We start from the raw sequence: 20,071 nt of genomic DNA on the forward strand, positions 1-20,071 counted from the left end.
CTGTCTGATCAAAATAACGGTTATATTCTAATGACTGTATATAACAATAATAAAGACGAATACAAAAAAGCAGAAACTAAATACATCTATATATTTTGGCTATAAGTAGGCTATATGAAAATGTTCAGCTAATAAATTGAGATAAAATAAGCCTACGATTATTTTAGGACTGATTTAAATGAGTTAATGTCCTGAGTGTGACTGTGACTGGAGCGTGGTGCATGCGTAAAACTGTGCACCTATTGACGCTCCGCGGTTCACGACGGATGAAGACAGTAGAGAGTGGACATGTCAATAGACACTAATGTAAAAGAGACAGCCACGGACGTGGCGCGGGGAGGTCTGCTATTAGAGAATGCCACTGCAATCAAATGTCACGCGTGCATTAGCTCTTAGCAGTAAACACGTTTTTGTTCCGCTTGTTTTGTGTCTAGTTTTAACCTTGAATCATAATTTTGGGCCTATATTCAGCTCCCGCGGTTAATTAGAAAATGCCTCTTGTACAGAATCAACAAGCCGGAATCATTTTGACAGAAACTCCTATAGGTACAGTATGTATGCGCGAGGTCAACCGCATGGTTACAGCAAAAATGATAGGCTACTTGGGGCAATATATTTTTGTCTGTAGCCTACTGGTTAGTATGGCTAATGTAGGTTACATTGGACTGGCTGACTGTTTTTCTTTTTTGTGGGTTTGTCAAAATCCTGAAGAAAGGTACAATTTGTCACATTGTCAGGATAAATAGATAGGATGTAATACTAACTCTGTGGGAATTAAATGTGTTTGACACGAGCAGGGCAGTTCTTGATTAATATGGGAAAGCCGCTAGTTTACATTAGATAGATACAGTATATTTCTGTTCTTTTTGCTCGGGCCACTGCAGGTGCAGCCATGCAGCATTAGATACAGCGATTATGTATTTGTTACTTTGCCAACAACATTCACACACCCACGGCACGTTACATTGTATTTGTGTTTCTTACAAAGTAGTTCTATAAGATGTTATTACCATGCAATTATTCATTAATTACATGGTTATAACAACACGTGCACCTGATTCGACATCAGACAATTCGAGCGCTTAGGACACATTAATTTTTTGTCGAAATTTAGTTCTTTAAATAGTCTTGTTATGTTCAATTCTCTAACTATATAGCATTCTAAATACCCCAAATCATGTTGTTAAAGACAAAATAATACTAGATAAAGCCAGTATTATCAAAAATGTATGCTACCGTGAATCGTCACATTGAATCGATAATGTTAATAATGAGAAACAAATTATCAATGTCTAGATGATAATATATTTTAACTACACATGCATGCATTTTGAATGGAATGGAGCAAGGGGAACGACAGGGTTAGTTTAATCAAGGCTTTAGATTCCTTGGTTTATTACACAGCTAACCATAATACACTCCTATTGATATTGCCCTATCAGTTGAAGAGTGTATTATGACTTACACAGGAATACTACTGTCAAAAACTATATTAGTACAATCCCCAAAAAGTGGTATATTGAGGGTATCTAGAGGTATATTGAGGCGATATAGAGGTTTGTTGAGGGTATATATAGGTACACTACATTACCAAAAGTATGTGGATACCTGCTCAACAAACATCTCATTCCAAAATCATGGGCATTAACATGGAGTTGGTCGCCCCTTTGCTGCTATAACAGCCTCCACACTTCTGGGAAAGCTTTCCACTAGATGTTGGAACATTGCTGATGGGAGTTTCTTCCATTCAGTCACAAGAGCATTAGTGAGGTAGGGCACTGATGTTGGGCTTTTATGCCTGGCTTGTAGTCGGCGTTCCAATTCATTCCCAAGGTGTTAGATGGAGTTGAGGTAAGGGCTCTGTGCAGGCCAGTCAAGTTCTTCCACACCGATCTCAACAAAGCATTTCTGTATGGACGTCACTTTGTGCAAATGTAACAGTATAGACTTTACGTCCGTCCCCTCGCCCCGAACCAGGGACGCTCCGCACACGTCAACAGTCACCCTTGAAGCATCGTTACCCATCGCTCCACAAAAGCCACGGCTCTTGCAGAGCAAGGGGAACCACTACTTCAAGGTCTCAGAGCAAGTGACGTCACCGATTGAAACGCCACTACTGCGCACCACCGCTAACTAGCTAGCCATTTCACATCGGCTACACTCCCCCTTTTGACCTCCTCCTCTTTCCGCAGCAACCAGTGATCCGGGTCACGGCACCAATGTAACAGTATAGACTTTATGTCCGTCCCCTCGCCCCGACCTGGGCGCGAACCAGGGATGCTCTGCACACGTCAACAGTCACCCTCGAAGCATCATTACCCATCGCTCCACAAAAGCCGCGGCTCTTGCAGAGCAAGGGGAACCACTACTTCAAGGTCTCAGAGCAAGTGACGTCACCGATTGAAATGCCACTAGTGCGCACCACCGCTAACTAGCTAGCCATTTCACATCGGCTAAACAAAGGGCATTGTCATGCTGAAACAGGAAAGGGCCTTCCTCAAACTGCCACTAAGTTGGAAGCACAGAATCATCTAGAATGTATTGTATGCTGTAGCATTAATATTTCCCTTCACTGGAACTAAGGGGCCTAGCCCGTACCATGAAAAACAGTGTCAGACCATCATTCCTCTACCACCAAACTTTACAGTTGACACTGCATTCGGGCAGGTAGCGTTTCTCCTGGCATCCGCCAAACCCAGATTAGTCCCCCGGACTACCAGATGGTGCGACTCCAGGTAACGCGTTTCCACTGCTCCAGAGTCTAATGGCGGCAAGCTTTAAACCACGCCAGCCGACCCTTGGTATTGCTCGTGGTAGTCTTAGGCTTGTGTGCGGCTGCTCGGCCATTGAACCCCATTTCATGAAGCTCCCGACGAACAGTTCATGTGCTGACGTTGCTTCCAGAGGCTGTTTGGAACTCGATAGTGAATGTTGCAACCGAGGACAGACGATTTTTACGCGCTATGCACTTCAGCACTCGACGGTCCCGTTCCACGAGCTTGTGTGGCCTACCACTTCGCAGCTGAGCTGTTGTTGCTCCTAGACATTTCCACTTCACAATAACAGCACTTACAGTTGACCTGGACAGCTCTAGCAGGGCAGAAATTTGACAAACTGACTTGTTGAAAAGGTGACGTCCAATGACGGTGCCACATTGAAAGTCACTGAGCTCTTCAGTAAAGCCATTCTACTGCCAATGTTTGTCTATGGAGATTGCATGTTTGTGTACTCGATTTATACATCTGTCAGCAACGGGTGTGGCTGAAATAGCCGAATCAACTAATTTGAAAGGGTGTCCATATAGTTTTGTATATATAGTGTGTATTGAGGGTATATACAGGTATATTGGCAGTATATACAGATATATTGATGGTATATAGAGGTATATTGACAGTGTATACAGGTATATTGAGGGTATATAGAGGTATATTGAAGGTATATATAGGTATATTGTGGTTATATAGAGGTGTATATACAGGTACAGTGCATTCGGAAAGTATTAAGATCCCTTGTATTTTTCCAAATTTTTTATATTACAGCCTTATTCTAAAAGTGATTAAATTAAAACATTACCTCATCAATGTACACACAAAGCCCCATAATGACAAAGACATTTTTGTAAATGTATAAAAACAAAAAAACAGAAATACATTATTTACGTAAGTATTCAGACCCTTTGCTACGAGACTCCAAATTGAGTTCGGGTGCATCCTGTTTCCATTGATCATCCTTGAGATGTTTCTAAAACTTGATTGGACACCACCTGTGGTAAATTCAATTGATTGGACATGATTTGGAAAGGCACACACCTGTCTATACAAGGTCCCACATTTGACAGTAAGAGCAAAAACAAAGTAATGAGGTCGAAGGAATTGTCCATAGAGCTCCGAGATAGGATTGTGTCAAGGCACAGATCTGGGGAAGGGTACCAATTATTATTGTTAATTATAAATTTTTTAGGTGGTGCTTTGTTTGTAAATTATATCTGAGTGTTGGTTAGTGCCCCTGGCTATCCATAAATAAATAAAAAAGAAAACTGCCGTCTGGTTTGCTTAATATAAGGAATTTGAAATGATTTATACTTTTACTTTTGATACTTAAGTATATTTTAGCATTTACATTTACTTTTGATACTTAAGTATATTTAAAACCAAATACTTTTAGACTTTTAGTAGTAATTTACTAGGTGACTTTCACTTTTACATTTTGTATTAAGGTATCTTTACTTTACTTTTTGTTGTTGGTATATACAGGTATATTGAGGGTATATACAGGTATATTGAGGGTATATACAGGTATATTGTCTAAAGCTGTGTTTGTCTTCCAGGATCATTCAAACAGAGGAAACGGAAGTCCATCATGGTCACTATGATGTTGCTCATTGTGTCTGTACTCATCCTTATCTTTGGACTGGCAGCCACCACCAGGACACAGAACATCACAGTCGGTGGCTACTACCCTGGAGTCATTGTAAGTAGAAGTCTAACATCTTACTGTCTTAGCGATATGTCATACCTCAACGATAAGAGGGTAACACTATAATGCATCACAAGACTTGTCATGAGTATATGACCCTCTTGTAATGGCTTTATCATCCTCTCGATCCTGACTAAATACCAGCCATTTTGAGAAAGTTGAAATGTTGTTACACAGAGCAAAATAACTTATTAAAAGCTGGATTCTTATAATACATTATACATATTTTATACATGCTTATACATGCTTCTATAATAGTTTGTCATTAGAGGATGAAACATGTACTCATCATCCATAAATTGGCTTCAGAATCCCCATCTATACAACCCTCAGCATTCTGCCTCAGAAGAAAGCAACAGTGGTGGTCCTATAGAGCTTATACTAATATATTGTAAGCCTTAATCTAAGCCATTATAAAGACTCATACATGCTTTTAACAAGTTCTAAAGAAGAAGCTTTCTAACAGTAAAAATAAATGTCCTTCATTCTATTCTATTCAGTGTGGATTATCAAGGCACAAGGCGAGACCCAGATGCAGACACAGGAGGCAGATGGTTAGAGTCTTTGATATTTATTGACAATCCAAAAGGGGTAGGCAAGAGAATGGTTGTGGACAGGCAAAAGGTCAAAACCAGTTCAGAGTCCAGGAGGTACAGAGTGGCAGGTGGGCTCGAGGTCAGGGCAGGCAGAATGGTCAGGCAGGCGGGTATGAAGTCCAGAAAACAGGCAAGGGTCAAAACCGGGAGGACTAGCAAAAGAGAAAGCAGGAGCACGGGAAAACACACTGGTTGACTTGGAACATACAAGACGAACTGGCACAGAGAGACAGGAATAACAGGATAAATACACTGGGGAAAATAAGCGACACCTGGAGGGGGTGGAGGCAAACACAAGAAACAGGTCAGGGCGTGACAGTGCATGTTGATTAGGCTGTCTACAAGAAGAAATCAACTATGGTCATTCTTCTGAAGAAATACCAGTGAATCAAATTTCAGATACAATAATAAGCCAGATATTTAAGAACAGCATTGGCTAGGATAGATCAAGATAAATGTTATTGTGAACTTGTGCGAATAGAGCTGAGACTGGCTGTACTTTCACCACATGTATCTTACTGAGTGATCAATGTCACGATCATAGATATGGGCCCTGTTCGAATACTTCAGAAATGCATCCTTCCTTACCTTCCTACCAGTGATGTTGTGGTAAAAAATAGGTGGGTAAACGCTGATCACCGATCGTGGTGAAAAAAGTAACGCACCCTATACTTTCAATGCCTTTTTCAGCAAAAGGTGGGTAAACTGTTACAGACCTGTGATTACTTCCATGAAGTAATCACAGATCTGAATTTGTTTGATTGATGAAAGTAATAAGATGGTGATCTTGGACACTTATGCAATTTTTTATAGATTTGTACTTACCTCAAGGAAACAAGGAAGGGAGGATGCATTTGTATAGTATTTGAACAGGGCCATTTTATTATTTCTGGGGAAAGGTCATTTGGGTGAACCGAATGGAAGGGCCATTTCCTGATCCTGAGGGACTCAGTGTTGTGTTGTAATTGATGATTCAAATGAATTTCCTATTTATTCCAGTTCAACTGGTGCCCTATCAACAGTCTGCTCTTTTTTCAGCTGGGCTTTGGCTCCTTTCTGGGAATCATCGGAGCCCATCTGATAGAAAACAAGAGGCAGATGGTAAGAGGAATTATATTACGCCTGCACTTCCGTATCAGTTTCTATGCCACGGCTCTATATCTCTCTGCAGACATACACCACCAATAACCCAATCCAATTCTTTAAGCTGCATTCACTTGACATAGACTACATCCAAATTGCGGTCTTCATGTGGCATGGGCACACAACCACAGCTAGCAGAATGACACAGTTGGCTCACGGGGGTTTTAGCGTGGCTATCAGAAAATAGCTCCTAGCGCTTCTTGTGAGATGCATCCAGAAATAGACATGTGTAAGAGGAGGAGGACAGATGTCCACACGGGAATGTACAGAAGGAACTGCAGATGAAGGGTGTTGCCAGGGGCATAGCCACTCTCCATAGCTCCCAAAATAAATAATGAGTGTGTAGCATGACAGCCTTAACGCACAGAAACTACAGGGGGCTGGATGAGGAGCAAATAGCAGTAAACAACTTACATCCAAAGCACCCTAGTGCATTCCTCCCACATAATACAGTGGAGTTGTTGCCACCCTAGTGCATTCCTCCCACATAATACAGTGGAGCTGTTGCCACCCTAGTGCATTCCTCCCACATAATACAGTGGAGCTGTTGCCACCCTATTGCATTCCTCCCACATAATACAGTGGAGTTGTTGCCACCCTAGTGCATTCCTCCCACATAATACAGTGGAGTTGTTGCCACCCTAGTGCATTCCTCCCACATAATACAGTGGAGCTGTTGCCACCCTAGTGCATTCCTCCCACATAATACAGTGGAGCTGTTGCCACCCTAGTGCATTCCTCCCACATAATACAGTGGAGCTGTTGCCACCCTAGTGCATTCCTCCCACATAATACAGTGGAGCTGTTGCCACCCTAGTGCATTCCTCCCACATAATACAGTGGAGCTGTTGCCACCCTAGTGCATTCCTCCCACATAATACAGTGGAGCTGTTGCCACCCTAGTGCATTCCTCCCACATAATACAGTGGAGCTGTTGCCACCCTAGTGCATTCATCCCACATAATACAGTGGAGCTGTTGCCACCCTAGTGCATTCCTCCCACATAATACAGTGGAGCTGTTGCCACCCTAGTGCATTCCTCCCACATAATACAGTGGAGCTGTTGCCACCCTAGTGCATTCCTCCCACATAATACAGTGGAGCTGTTGCCACCCTAGTGCATTCCTCCCACATAATACAGTGGAGTTGTTGCCACCCTAGTGCATTCCTCCCACATAATACAGTGGAGTTGTTGCCACCCTAGTGCATTCCTCCCACATAATACAGTGGAGCTGTTGCTACCCTAGTGCATTCCTCCCACATAATACAATGGAGCTGTTGCCACCCTAGTGCATTCATCCCACATAATACAGTGGAGTTGTTGCCACCCTAGTGCATTCCTCCCACATAATACAGTGGAGCTGTTGCCACCCTAGTGCATTCCTCCCACATAATACAGTGGAGCTGTTGCCACCCTAGTGCATTCCTCCCACATAATACAGTGGAGCTGTTGCCACCCTAGTGCATTCCTCCCACATAATACAGTGGAGCTGTTGCCACCCTAGTGCATTCCTCCCACATAATACAGTGGAGCTGTTGCCACCCTAGTGCATTCCTCCCACATAATACAGTGGAGCTGTTGCCACCCTAGTGAACTCCTCCCACATAATACAGTGGAGCTGTTGCCACCCTAGTGCATTCCTCCCACATAATACAGTGGAGCTGTTGCCACCCTAGTGCATTCCTCCCACATAATACAGTGGAGCTGTTGCCACCCTAGTGCCTTCCTCCCACATAATACAGTGGAGCTGTTGCCACCCTAGTGCATTCCTCCCACATAATACAGTGGAGCTGTTGCCACCCTATTGCATTCCTCCCACATAATACAGTGGAGCTGTTGCCACCCTAGTGCATTCCTCCCACATAATACAGTGGAGCTGTTGCCACCCTAGTGCATTCCTCCCACATAATACAGTGGAGCTGTTGCCACCCTAGTGCATTCATCCCACATAATACAGTGGAGCTGTTGCCACCCTAGTGCATTCCTCCCACATAATACAGTGGAGCTGTTGCCACCCTAGTGCATTCCTCCCACATAATACAGTGGAGCTGTTGCCACCCTAGTGCATTCATCCCACATAATACAGTGGAGTTGTTGCCACCCTAGTGTATTCCTCCCACATAATACAGTGGAGCTGTTGCCACCCTAGTGCATTCCTCCCACATAATACAGTGGAGCTGTTGCCACCCTAGTGCATTCCTCCCACATAATACAGTGGAGTTGTTGCCACCCTAGTGCATTCCTCCCACATAATACAGTGGAGTTGTTGCCACCCTAGTGCATTCCTCCCACATAATACAGTGGAGCTGTTGCCACCCTAGTGCATTCCTCCCACATAATACAGTGAAGCTGTTGCCACCCTAGTGCCTTCCTCCCACATAATACAGTGGAGCTGTTGCCACCCTAGTGCATTCCTCCCACATAATACAGTGGACAACATATGGATATATCTGGCACCATCCACACATGTATACATGATGTCAAAATGTGGAAATATTGTTGTTGTTGATGTTGCCAAACATAGATGGAATATATTCCCATGAAATTAATCTTGGCTCAGACCCAAGTCCCTACAGTTGCTGGTTGCTTTTGAATGTGTGGTGTCCCTGGTTACTGCTTCCTTCCTCTCCTCTCCTCCCAGGGAGGGCTGTAGAGTGTTGTAGAAAGGGTGGGGTGATGTGTCATTGAATACATGCTGTCTTTCTTTGAGCAGTGAAAGGACTTGAGGGTGAGGGTAGCGGTGCCTGAAAAGAGCTGGGCACTGTGCCACGTGGGGCGGGCACCGCAGGACCGAGGTGACAGTCAGAGCACTCTATCACAGTTGTCCTGTGCCCACCCCCAATATACACCCCCATCCCCTCTCTTCACCGGGAACATTCATACTCACGCACCCAATGTTGCATTCTCAGTGACTTGGTTTACACGTGTCCTCACACACTCATACAGTGGGGCAAAAAAGTATTTAGTCAGCCACCAATTGTGCAAGTTCTCCCACTTAAAAAAGATGAGAGAGGCCTGTAATTTTCATCATAGGTACACTTCAACTATGACAGACAAAAAAAAAATTTAAATCCAGAAAATCACATTGTAGGATTTTTAATGAATTTATTTGCAAATTATGATGGAAAATAATACTGTAGTAGATAATATTGTAGTAGATAATACTGTAGTAGATAATATTGTAGTAGATAATACTGTAGTATTATACGTAGTATAGTAGATAATACAAAATGTAGTAGATAATACATCATGTAGTAGATAATGCTGTTGTAGATGATACATCATGTAGTAGATAATACTGTAGTAGATAATATTGTAGTAGATAATACATAATGTAGTAGATAATACATAATGCAGTAGATAATACATAATGCAGTAGATGATACATAATGTAGTAGATAATACTGTAGTAGATAATATTGTAGTAGATAATACATAATGTAGTAGATAATACATTGTAGTAGATGATACATAATGTAGTAGATAATACTGTAGTAGATAATACATAATGTAGTAGATAATACATAATGTAGTAGATAATACATCATGTAGTAGATAATACATCATGTAATAGATAATACATACTGTAGTAGATAAAACATAATGTAGTAGATAATTCTGTTGTAGATGATACATACTGTAGTAGATAATACTGTAGTAGATAATATTGTAGTAGATAATACATAATGTAGTAGATAATACATAATGCAGTAGATGATACATAATGTAGTAGATAATACTGTAGTAGATAATACATAATGTAGTAGATAATACATCATGTAGTAAATAATACATAATGTAGTGGATAATTCATAATATAGTAGATCATTAATAATATAGTAAATAATACATCATGTAGTAGATAATACATCATGTAATAGATAATACATACTGTAGTAGATAAAACATAATGTAGTAGATAATACATGCTGTAGTAGATAATAGATAATGTAGTAGATAATGCATGATGTAGTAGATGATAATGTAGTAGATAATACATCATGTAATAGATAATACTGTAGTAGATAATACATCATGTAATAAATAATACATACTGTAGTAGATCATTCATAATGTAGTAGATAATGCATGATGTAGTAGATAATACATGTAGTAGATAATACATCATGTAATAGATAATACTGTAGTAGATAATACATAATGTAGTAGATCATCGAGAGCATCCAACATTGGTTGCATCACTGCCTGGTACGGCAATTGCTTGGCCTCTGACCGCAAGGTACTACAGAGGGTAGTGCGTATGGGGCCCAGTACATCACTGGGGCTAAGCTGCCTGCCATCCAGGACCTCTACACCAGGCGGTGTCAGAGGAAGGCCCTAAAAATTGTCAAAGACCCCAGCCACCCCAGTCATAGACTGTTCTCTCTACTACTGCATGGCAAGCGGTACCGGAGTGCCAAGTCTAGGACAAAAAGGCTTCTCAACAGTTTTTACCCCCAAGCCATAAGACTCTTGAACAGGTAATCAAATGGCTACCTGGACTATTTGCATTGTGTGCCTCCCCCCAACCCCTCTTTTTACGCAGCTGCTACCCTCTGTTTATCATATATGCATAGTCACTTTAACTATACATTCATGTACATACTACCTCAATTGGGCCCGACCAACCAGTGCTCCCGCACATTGACTAACCGGGCTATCTGCATTGTGTCCCACCCACCACCCGCCAACCCCTCTTTTACGCAGCTGCTACCCTCTGTTCATCATATATGCATAGTCACTTTAACCATATCTACATGTACACACTACCTCAATCAGCCTGACTAACCGGTGTCTGTATGTAGCCTTGCTACTTTTATAGCCTCGCTACTGTATATAGCCCGTCTTTTTACTGTTATTTTATTTCTTTACCTACCTATTGTTCACCTAATACCTTTTTTGCACTATTGGTTAGAGCCTGTAAGTAAGCATTTCACTGTAAGGTCTACTACACCTGTTGTATTCGGCGCACGTGACAACTACGATTTGATTTGATTTGAATACTGTAGTAGATAATACATAATGTAATAGATACATTTACGCAATAAGGTCTGAGGGGGTGTGGTATATGGCCACGGCTAAGGGTTGTTCTTTGAACGACGCAACACGGAGTGCCTGGATACAGGCCTTAGCCATGGTATGTTGACCATATACCACAAATTAAATGTCAATTGAAAAAAGGTCAAACGAAACAAAGTGCAACTAGTTTGCAGTCTTTCCAGCTTCAGTTTGAAGTGATTGTGTTAGCTGTGTTGTTGGCTAGCTCCTCTGAACAACAGTGTCCTGACAGGTGAGCACATGTTCTATGCCAGGCGAAATCGCGCCTCATTACCTCATTGTTATGGATGGATCTAAATAAATGTCACTAGAAAACAGCTTAAACAAATGCAAATGCAGCTTCTTTGCCATTATTCTGGCTGCACTTTTTGACGTGACTGTAAGTTAGCCGTAGTTGGCTAGCTAGCAAGCAAGGGATAAGAATGTTGCCAGTCAGTATGGCAATGGAACATTTACAACGACTGGGTCGCGTCCATAACTAGGGTAGCAACCCTAAATTTGTGTCGAGACTATCTTGTCGAAGGATGAAATAATATGAATAAACTTATCAAAATAACGTTTTTCATGAAAATATGTCAATCATTATTTGAATATGTTGGTAACCCGTAAAAGTGATAATGCCCTCGAAGCTGGTGTTTGGAGGATATACACCCATGTCAATATATCCTCCAAACACTGGCTTCTCAGGAATTATAATGTAGTAGATAATACATCATGTAGTAGATAATACATCATGTAGTAGATAATACATCATGTAGTAGATAATACATCATGTAGTGGATAATACATCATGTATTAGATAATACATCATGTAGTAGATAATACATCATGTAGTAGATAATACATCATGTAGTAGATAATACATCATGTAATAGATAATACATCATGTAGTAGATAATACATCATGTAGTAGATAATACATCATGTAATAGATAATACATCATGTAGTAGATAATACATCATGTATTAGATAATACATCATGTAATAGATAATACATCATGTAATAGATAATACATCATGTAGTAGATAATACATCATGTATTAGATAATACATCATGTAATAGATAATACATCATGTAGTAGATAATACATCATGTATTAGATAATACATCATGTAATAGATAATACATCATGTAGTAGATAATACATCATGTAGTAGATAATACATAATGTAGTGGATAATACATCATGTAGTAGATAATACATCATGTAGTAGATAATACATCATGTAGTAGATAATACATCATGTAGTGGATAATACATCATGTAGTGGATAATACATCATGTAGTAGATAATACATCATGTATTAGATAATACATCATGTAGTAGATAATACATCATGTAGTAGATAATACATCATGTAGTAGATAATACATCATGTAGTAAATAATACATCATGTAGTAGATAATACATCATGTAGTAGATAATACATCATGATAGTAGATAATACATCATGTAGTGGATAATACATCATGTAGTGGATAATACATCATGTAGTAGATAATACATCATGTATTAGATAATACATCATGTAGTAGATAATACATCATAGTAGTAGATAATACATCATGTAGTAAATAATACATCATGTAGTAGATAATACATAATGTAGTGGTAAATAATACATCATGTAGTAGATAATACATCATGTAGTAGATAATACATCATGTATTAGATAATACATCATGTAGTAGATAATACATCATGTAGTAGATAATACATCATGTAGTAGATAATACATCATGTAGTAAATAATACATCATGTAGTAGATAATACATCATGTAGTAGATAATACATCATGTAGTAGATAATACATCATGCAGTAAATAATACATCATGTAGTAGATAATACATCATGTAGTAGATAATACATCATGTAGTAGATAATACATCATGTAGTAAATAATACATAATGTAGTAAATAATACATAATGTAGTAGATAATACATCATGTAGTAAATAATTCATCATGTAGTAGATAATACATCATGTAGTAGATAATACATCATGTAATAGATAATACATCATGTAGTAGATAATACATCATGTAGTAAATAATACATCATGTAGTAGATAATACATCAAGTAGTAGATAATACATCATGTAGTAGATAATACATAATGTAGTAGATAATACATCATGTCCAACATTAGATTTGATTTTGATTTGATTTGATTTAGATGCAGAACAACAAACCCAATAATTTATTCATGGAATGAGAATATTTCCCCTGAGGTGACTTTCCAATGGAAGGTAATAAGACTAAGGTCTGAGTGGATAACTCTTTGTTTCTCTCCTCACTCTTTGTTTCTCTTACAGCTGGTGGCGTCCATTGTGTTCATCAGTTTTGGAGTGGTGGCTGCCTTCTGCTGTGCCATTGTGGATGGGGTGTTTGCAGCCAGACACATAGTGAGTAGCAGTACCAAGCAGAGGCAATAAGCCAAGCTCTAATGCAGTTAACATGCAGTCATATGGAATATCAATGTGTTGGTGTTATTACACAGTAACCACACTAGTAACTGATTTAATATATAATATGACCATTGTCAATTATTTTCAATTATAAACTTGGTGGTTCAAGCCCTGAATGCTGATTGGCTGACAGTCATGGTATATCAGACCTTATACCACGGGTATGACCAAAACATTTATTTTTACTCCTCCTTATTTTTACTCCTCTAATTACGTTGGTAACCAGTTTATAATAGCAATAAGGCACCTCGGGGGTTTGTGATATATGGCCGATATACCACGACTAAGGGCTGTGTACAGGCACTCCACGTTGCATTGTGCTTAAGAACAGCCCTTAGCCATGGTATACTGGCTATATACCACACCCTCTCGTGCTTTATTGCTTAATTATATAATTGTTTTTGTACCTTTTCTGTATTTTCCATGAGAAAGTATTAATTACATACTGGTTACTTACGTATAGAGTAACTAAAAGACATAAATTCATTTGAATCTAGTGTTGTTGCAGTGTATCCTGCTGGTGTGGTTGATGCTGTTGTTTCTTCTCTAATGATGTGTAAAACCTAAACAGTAGGATGAAATGTTTGTATGTTTTGTTACGCCCCAGGACCTTAGACCTTACTATGCCGGCCGCTGTGATTTCTACGCCAATTCAAAATCCTCTGTGGATTATGAAGACGTAAGTGCACACTCATATCACCACTTTGTTGAAAGGTTGCCTTGAAGTTGTTTATATGTTGCCTTAAAGTTAAAAAGTTGCCTTAAAGTGGTTTAAACATTGCCTTAGAGTTGAAAATCCATCAGTTTCCCAATATAGAGAGCATGATCCATATGCTTTACTGTGTGATAACAGTGACTACCTGTGTGAAATCTAGGTTCACTGCCAGACAGCATCCCGTGCAACCTGTAACCTACGTGTGAAATCTAATACCTGCTACTGCTGTGACCTCTACAACTGTGGCAAGTGAGTTTCCCAAGCCTCTTTCACCAACTTCTGTCATCACAGGATTATTTTGATATTATCTTGCAGTCTGAGAAGCAGCTTAATTCATCTCAATTTGATTGTTTTCTTAGTTTGATTATTTCCTTGTTTACCTCATGTATTTACCCTTGTGCTGTTTTAGTGTATTTAATGTTGCTGTAAGGTCAGCACCGGTGGAAAAATGAAATTGTAAAAACTTTTGTTTCAGAGAACATCCTCTTTTGGGACATGCGAATAAAGATGTTTTGAAAAAGTTTAGGAAAACGTCCATGATTTGGAAGTAGGTCCCTTTCTTTTAGCCCCTTGAGACTCATTAACAACCCATTTTCTGTTGTTGTGGTTGATTTTAACAGTAGCTGTGTAGAAGTCTTCTTGCTTGGAACACACCATGGGAATGAGTGTATGAAGACCATGGGAATGAGTGTATCGCTCCTGCATGAAGACCAGTCCGTCCACCTACCTGTCCCCCAGCTCTTACTCTCTAGTAGTTGTAGCTAGTTCCTCCATTTCTGTTCCATTTGACAGCCAAAGGCCAACTTATGTTCATTTATTTATATTCTGTTGTCATTTTCTATCAAATAATTAAATACACAGTGAATGTGGTACAAATGACACTTTTCTCTGCAGCCTTGCGTCTCAAGTAGGTGGTTCTTACTTACTTCTGTATGTCTTTACTCTTTGTCCTTCCTGATCTCGTACACCCACCTCTCCCACACACTGGCCCAGCCGTGTGGAGCTGATGGGGGGCTACCACGAGTACACGGAGGTGGGGAGCTGCGAGGATGTGGTACACCTTTATCACCTGCTGTGGTCCGTCACCATCCTCAACATCATCGCTCTTTTCCTGGGCATCATCACCGCCGCCGTGCTGGGAGGCTTCAAGGACATGGTGAGATGAACAGCAGGACATATCTGGGTTGTATTATTTAGGGCACATCCTAGCATTAAGTTTTAAAGTGTTTTTCAACAGAAACCGAAAGAAAGTGGTTCTTATTGGACTAGTTCAGGTATTCCCTCCCAGTTTCAGTCCCCTTTCTTCCGTTTGGTGCCTAATGAATATGACCCTGGGACGTATATGGTGTACTTAGTTCAAGAAAGAAAGGGAGATACCTAGTCAGTTGTATAACTGAATGCATTCAACTGAACTGTATCTTCCGCATTTAACCCAACCCCTCTGAATCAGAGAGGTGAGGACGGATGCCTTAATCGAAATCCACGGCGCCTGGGAACAGTGTGTTAACAACAGATTTTTGCCTTGTCAGCTCGGGAATTCGATCCAGCAACCTTTCGCCAGGCTACCTGCCGCCCCTACCTAGTTATGTCAAATAGTTTGAAATACTTGAGCTGTGATTGATTGAGTTTAACGCGGTATAATGAAAGCAATGGAATAGTCCCAAATGTGCAAACCTCAAGCTGAATCAATTTAAATGGATTTATTGGATTTATTTGACCCAGAGATGGAGGAGCAGACATGATATAAGACACTGACCCAGAGATGGAGGAGCAGACATGATATAAGACACTGACCCAGAGATGGAGGAGCAGACATGATATAAGACAATGACCCAGAGATGGAGGAGCAGACATGATATAAGACACTGACCCAGAGATGGAGGAGCAGACATGATATAAGACAATGACCCAGAGATGGAGGAGCAGACATGATATAAGATAATGACCCAGAGATGGAGGAGCAGACATGATATAAGACACTGACCCAGAGATGGAGGAGCAGACATGATATAAGACACTGACCCAGAGATGGAGGAGCAGACATGATATAAGACAATGACCCAGAGATGGAGGAGCAGACATGGTATAAGACACTGACCCAGAGATGGAGGAGCAGACATGATATAAGACACTGACCCAGAGATGGAGGAGCAGACATGATATAAGACAATGACCCAGAGATGGAGGAGCAGACATGATATAAGACACTGACCCAGAGATGGAGGAGCAGACATGATATAAGACACTGACCCAGAGATGGAGGAGCAGACATGATATAAGATAGTAACCCGGTGGACAGAAACGAACAATTCTTAAAAAGTTGCCCAACCATTCTTAAAAGGTTGAATGATGTAATTAGGCATTTTAGGCATTTGATTTACTCAGGGTTTGCTCAAGATGAAAACTTAGCACCTCGGCCCTTAGTGTGACCCTTAGCGTGGCCCTTCATCAATCATTGTTGTGTGTGTGCGCGTGTGTGTGCGTGAGAGTGTGTGTGCACACCATGGACCACAGGTATCAGTATTGCTCATTCTATCTGTATGTGTTTTGGACAGACGCCCATGCTGACACCTGACTCGTGTGAGTCAGAGCCCCTCCCAGCAGCCCCTGTCTCCACAGAGCTTCCAGCTCCCAGCACCTCCTCCTTCAACTGCTACTACAGCAATGCCCCCTACCTGCCACCCTATACTGCCTACGACCTGCAGGTAATAAACTACTAATACCCATCATTCATTACCCCCCCAGAAAGCCACAACTAACAGGAATAATTCATTAGGACTGAAGATGAATTTAAACTATGTGTGGGTAGCTCAAACTCTTGAGGAGATCACGAGTTTATGTCAATGGTGTTCTGATTCTGTCCTCACTGCTTGACCATAGGATGAGTACTGTACAAACTCAAGTCGCCTGTCTTGTTTCAACCCTGGCTCACCTTCCCCCTCATGTCTCTTCAGGGCTCCAGTATGATGTTCCCAGACTCTTCTGGCCTGTCTGATGAGTCCCAGTCGGGGGCCAGCCACATGTGGTCCTCCCTGGTCCCCCCGTGCTACTCTCCACCTTACTGCCCACCCGACGAGAAGCCCCCGCCATACAGCCCCTAGGAGAGAGGCTGGAACTGGGAAAGAACAGGGGAGGACATCCGGTATCGTCTCCTCTTTTGCCAGCTACATTGGCAACAAAGGGCAATGGGTATTGATGGGTGTTTAGTGGACCTTGAATATTAACCTGTTTGAACGCGAGCTGCTGCTGCATCTGGTGCTCCAAACTGTTCCTGAGCAGCCAAGCCTGCCTGAGCTGTGTGGAATATAAAGATACAAGGAGTTAGTGGAAGAAAGAAAGAGCATGAGTCACTGATGTGACTAGAAGCCAGTGCTGTGAGGTTTAATTCATCCCCCAGTAAGCATAGCCTGTTAGGATTCAGCCAAACCTGGATGGAGCGGGGGGTATAGCAAGACCTTGCTTGGCCTACACCCCCTTTTCTCAGCAGACTCTCTCAGTTGGTGCCAGTTTGCTCCCTAACTCTTCCCCTTGGCCCTAACTCTTCCATGTCTGCATTTCTAAGGGGTCAGGATAACTATAAGCGGCGTAGTGGGGAGGCAACATCCTATCGTTTACACCTTACAGGTCTGCAAACATCAAAGGGTTATTTGATTTGATTTGATGTCATTAGGATCCCCATTAGCTGACACCAATGGTGACATCTAGTCTTCCTGGGGTCTGACACACAACGAAAAAATACATTACAGACAAAAATACTATAATTTACATACATTTAAAAATATTAACACTAGCTAGGTTTCCATCCCATTGAGGACAGATTTTCATGCAAATATTCTAGAATCCGCATAAAGAAAACATGCGCATTTTCCCACCAGTGGTGTGTTTCCACCAAATAGACTTGTTGCGGATAAAAATCAGTGCGTGATGACAATTTACTTTTTCACATAAGTTTTCATGTACAGAATACATTTTTTAAGTTCAATGTGTTTCCATCGCATTTTTAGCTTTACTTACTACTAACACTGTTGCGCTAATGTGCCTACTCTGGTCTTGGCAGTGTGCTCTAGCCAACAACTCACAGATACAGTGCGGGTAGGCTGTGCAGGTAGTCTAAAATGATAAGATTATTATGGATAAGAGCAAGACTATTTTTATTTGTCAAATGGCAGTCAAGCATCGATCCTCATGACACCAGAAAAGGACCCTCGATAGTTATTGGAAAGGAGCAACAAGATCACTTTGCACTTTCAGCACCCTGTGAAGTTCATCATAACATATTTCATCTGTAGCCTAATAAACTGCATGGTTTCCGAGTTGTAGTGGGAGGATCACACACCATATCATCGCATGACTCCAAGTTTACTTTGATATATTTGCGCATAAAGGTGTTTCCACTGCTATTTCTCTCCTAATTAATTGTACAGACACAAAAAGATCCCACCATGTCGAACAAACAAATGATCTGTCGGCGTTTATAAAATTGTACTGAAACATCCTGTTTCCTTCACAGCTGTCTTGATTGGTTTTTGTATGGTATGACTTTATCCGCATAAAAACTGTGGATGGAAACGTGGTTAGGGACATTACAGACTTAAATATAAACTACAACTAAGGACACATTTAATAAAACTTAAGAATAATAATGTGTGGGTGTGTGTAGAGTGTGTTTTATTTATTTATTTATTTCACCTTTATTTAACCAGGTAAGCAAGTTGAGAACAAGTTCTCATTTACAATTGCGACCTGGCCAAGATAAAGCAAAGCAGTTCGACACATACAACGACACAGAGTTACACATGGAGTAAAACAAACATACAATCAATAATACAGTAAAAAAAACAAGTCTATATACAATGTGAGCAAATTAGGTGAGAAGGGAGGTAAAGGCAAAAAATGCCATGGTGGCAAAGTAAATACAATATAGCAAGTAAAACACTGGAATGGTGTTGGGAAAGAGGTAGTTGTGCAAAGTAGAAATAAAAATAATGGGGTGCAAAGGAGCAAAATAAATAAATAAATTAAATACAGTTGGGAAAGAGGTAGTTGTTTGGGCTAAATTATAGGTGGGCTATGTACAGGTGCAGTAATCTGTAAGATGCTCTGACAGTTGGTGCTTAAAGCTAGTGAGGGAGATAAGTGTTTCCAATTTAAGAGATTTTTGTAGTTCGTTCCAGTCATTGGCAGCAGAGAACTGGAAGGAGAGGCGGCCAAAGAAAGAATTGGTTTTGGGGGTGACTAGAGAGATATACCTGCTGGAGCGTGTGCTACAGGTGGGAGATGCTATGGTGACCAGCGAGCTGAGATAAGGGGGGACTTTACCTAGCAGGGTCTTGTAGATGACATGGAGCCAGTGGGTTTGGCGACGAGTATGAAGCGAGGGCCAGCCAACGAGAGCGTACAGGTCGCAATGGTGGGTAGTATATGGGGATTTGGTGACAAAACGGATTGCACTGTGATAGACTGCATCCAATTTGTTGAGTAGGGTATTGGAGGCTATTTTGTAAATGACATCGCCAAAGTCGAGGATTGGTAGGATGGTCAATTTTACAAGGGTATGTTTGGCAGCATGAGTGAAGGATGCTTTGTTGCGAAATAGGAAGCCAAT

The 20,071-nt window shown here is 40.8% G+C and overlaps 1 protein-coding gene across 2 annotated transcripts; it reads left to right on the forward strand.

The window, feature by feature from the left end:
* The first annotated feature begins 233 nt into the window (after positions 1–233).
* On the forward strand, positions 234–19,113 carry tmem255a (transmembrane protein 255A). 2 transcript variants are annotated; one of them, XM_065019804.1, is made up of 11 exons: positions 234–546; positions 4,328–4,470; positions 4,977–5,030; positions 6,111–6,173; positions 13,599–13,688; positions 14,359–14,430; positions 14,627–14,715; positions 14,942–15,013; positions 15,460–15,622; positions 17,022–17,171; positions 17,421–19,113. In XM_065019804.1, exons 1-11 carry the CDS (start codon positions 492–494, stop codon positions 17,565–17,567), a joined length of 1,098 nt encoding a protein of 365 aa, XP_064875876.1. In that variant the 5' UTR covers positions 234–491; the 3' UTR covers positions 17,568–19,113. The 2 variants fall into 2 exon arrangements, with proteins under 2 accessions (XP_064875876.1, XP_029518233.1); XM_029662373.2 differs by lacking the exon at positions 4,977–5,030 and having other exon boundaries at positions 235–546.
* The last annotated feature ends 958 nt before the right edge of the window (positions 19,114–20,071 follow it).

This window comes from Oncorhynchus nerka, linkage group LG6, assembly GCF_034236695.1.
Source record: "Oncorhynchus nerka isolate Pitt River linkage group LG6, Oner_Uvic_2.0, whole genome shotgun sequence".
Taxonomy (NCBI): Eukaryota; Metazoa; Chordata; class Actinopteri; order Salmoniformes; family Salmonidae; genus Oncorhynchus; species Oncorhynchus nerka.

What these genes read in the sequence shown, in the direction of transcription:
- tmem255a (XM_065019804.1), top strand. Translation starts at nt 492, where the DNA reads ATGCCTCTTGTACAGAATCAACAAGCCGGAATCATTTTGACAGAAACT. An exon ending in AAAACGTCCATGATTTGGAA is followed by an intron (nt 15,014 to 15,459) that starts GTAGGTCCCTTT and finishes ACACTGGCCCAG; the next exon opens with CCGTGTGGAGCTGATGGGGG. An exon ending in ATACTGCCTACGACCTGCAG is followed by an intron (nt 17,172 to 17,420) that starts GTAATAAACTAC and finishes ATGTCTCTTCAG; the next exon opens with GGCTCCAGTATGATGTTCCC.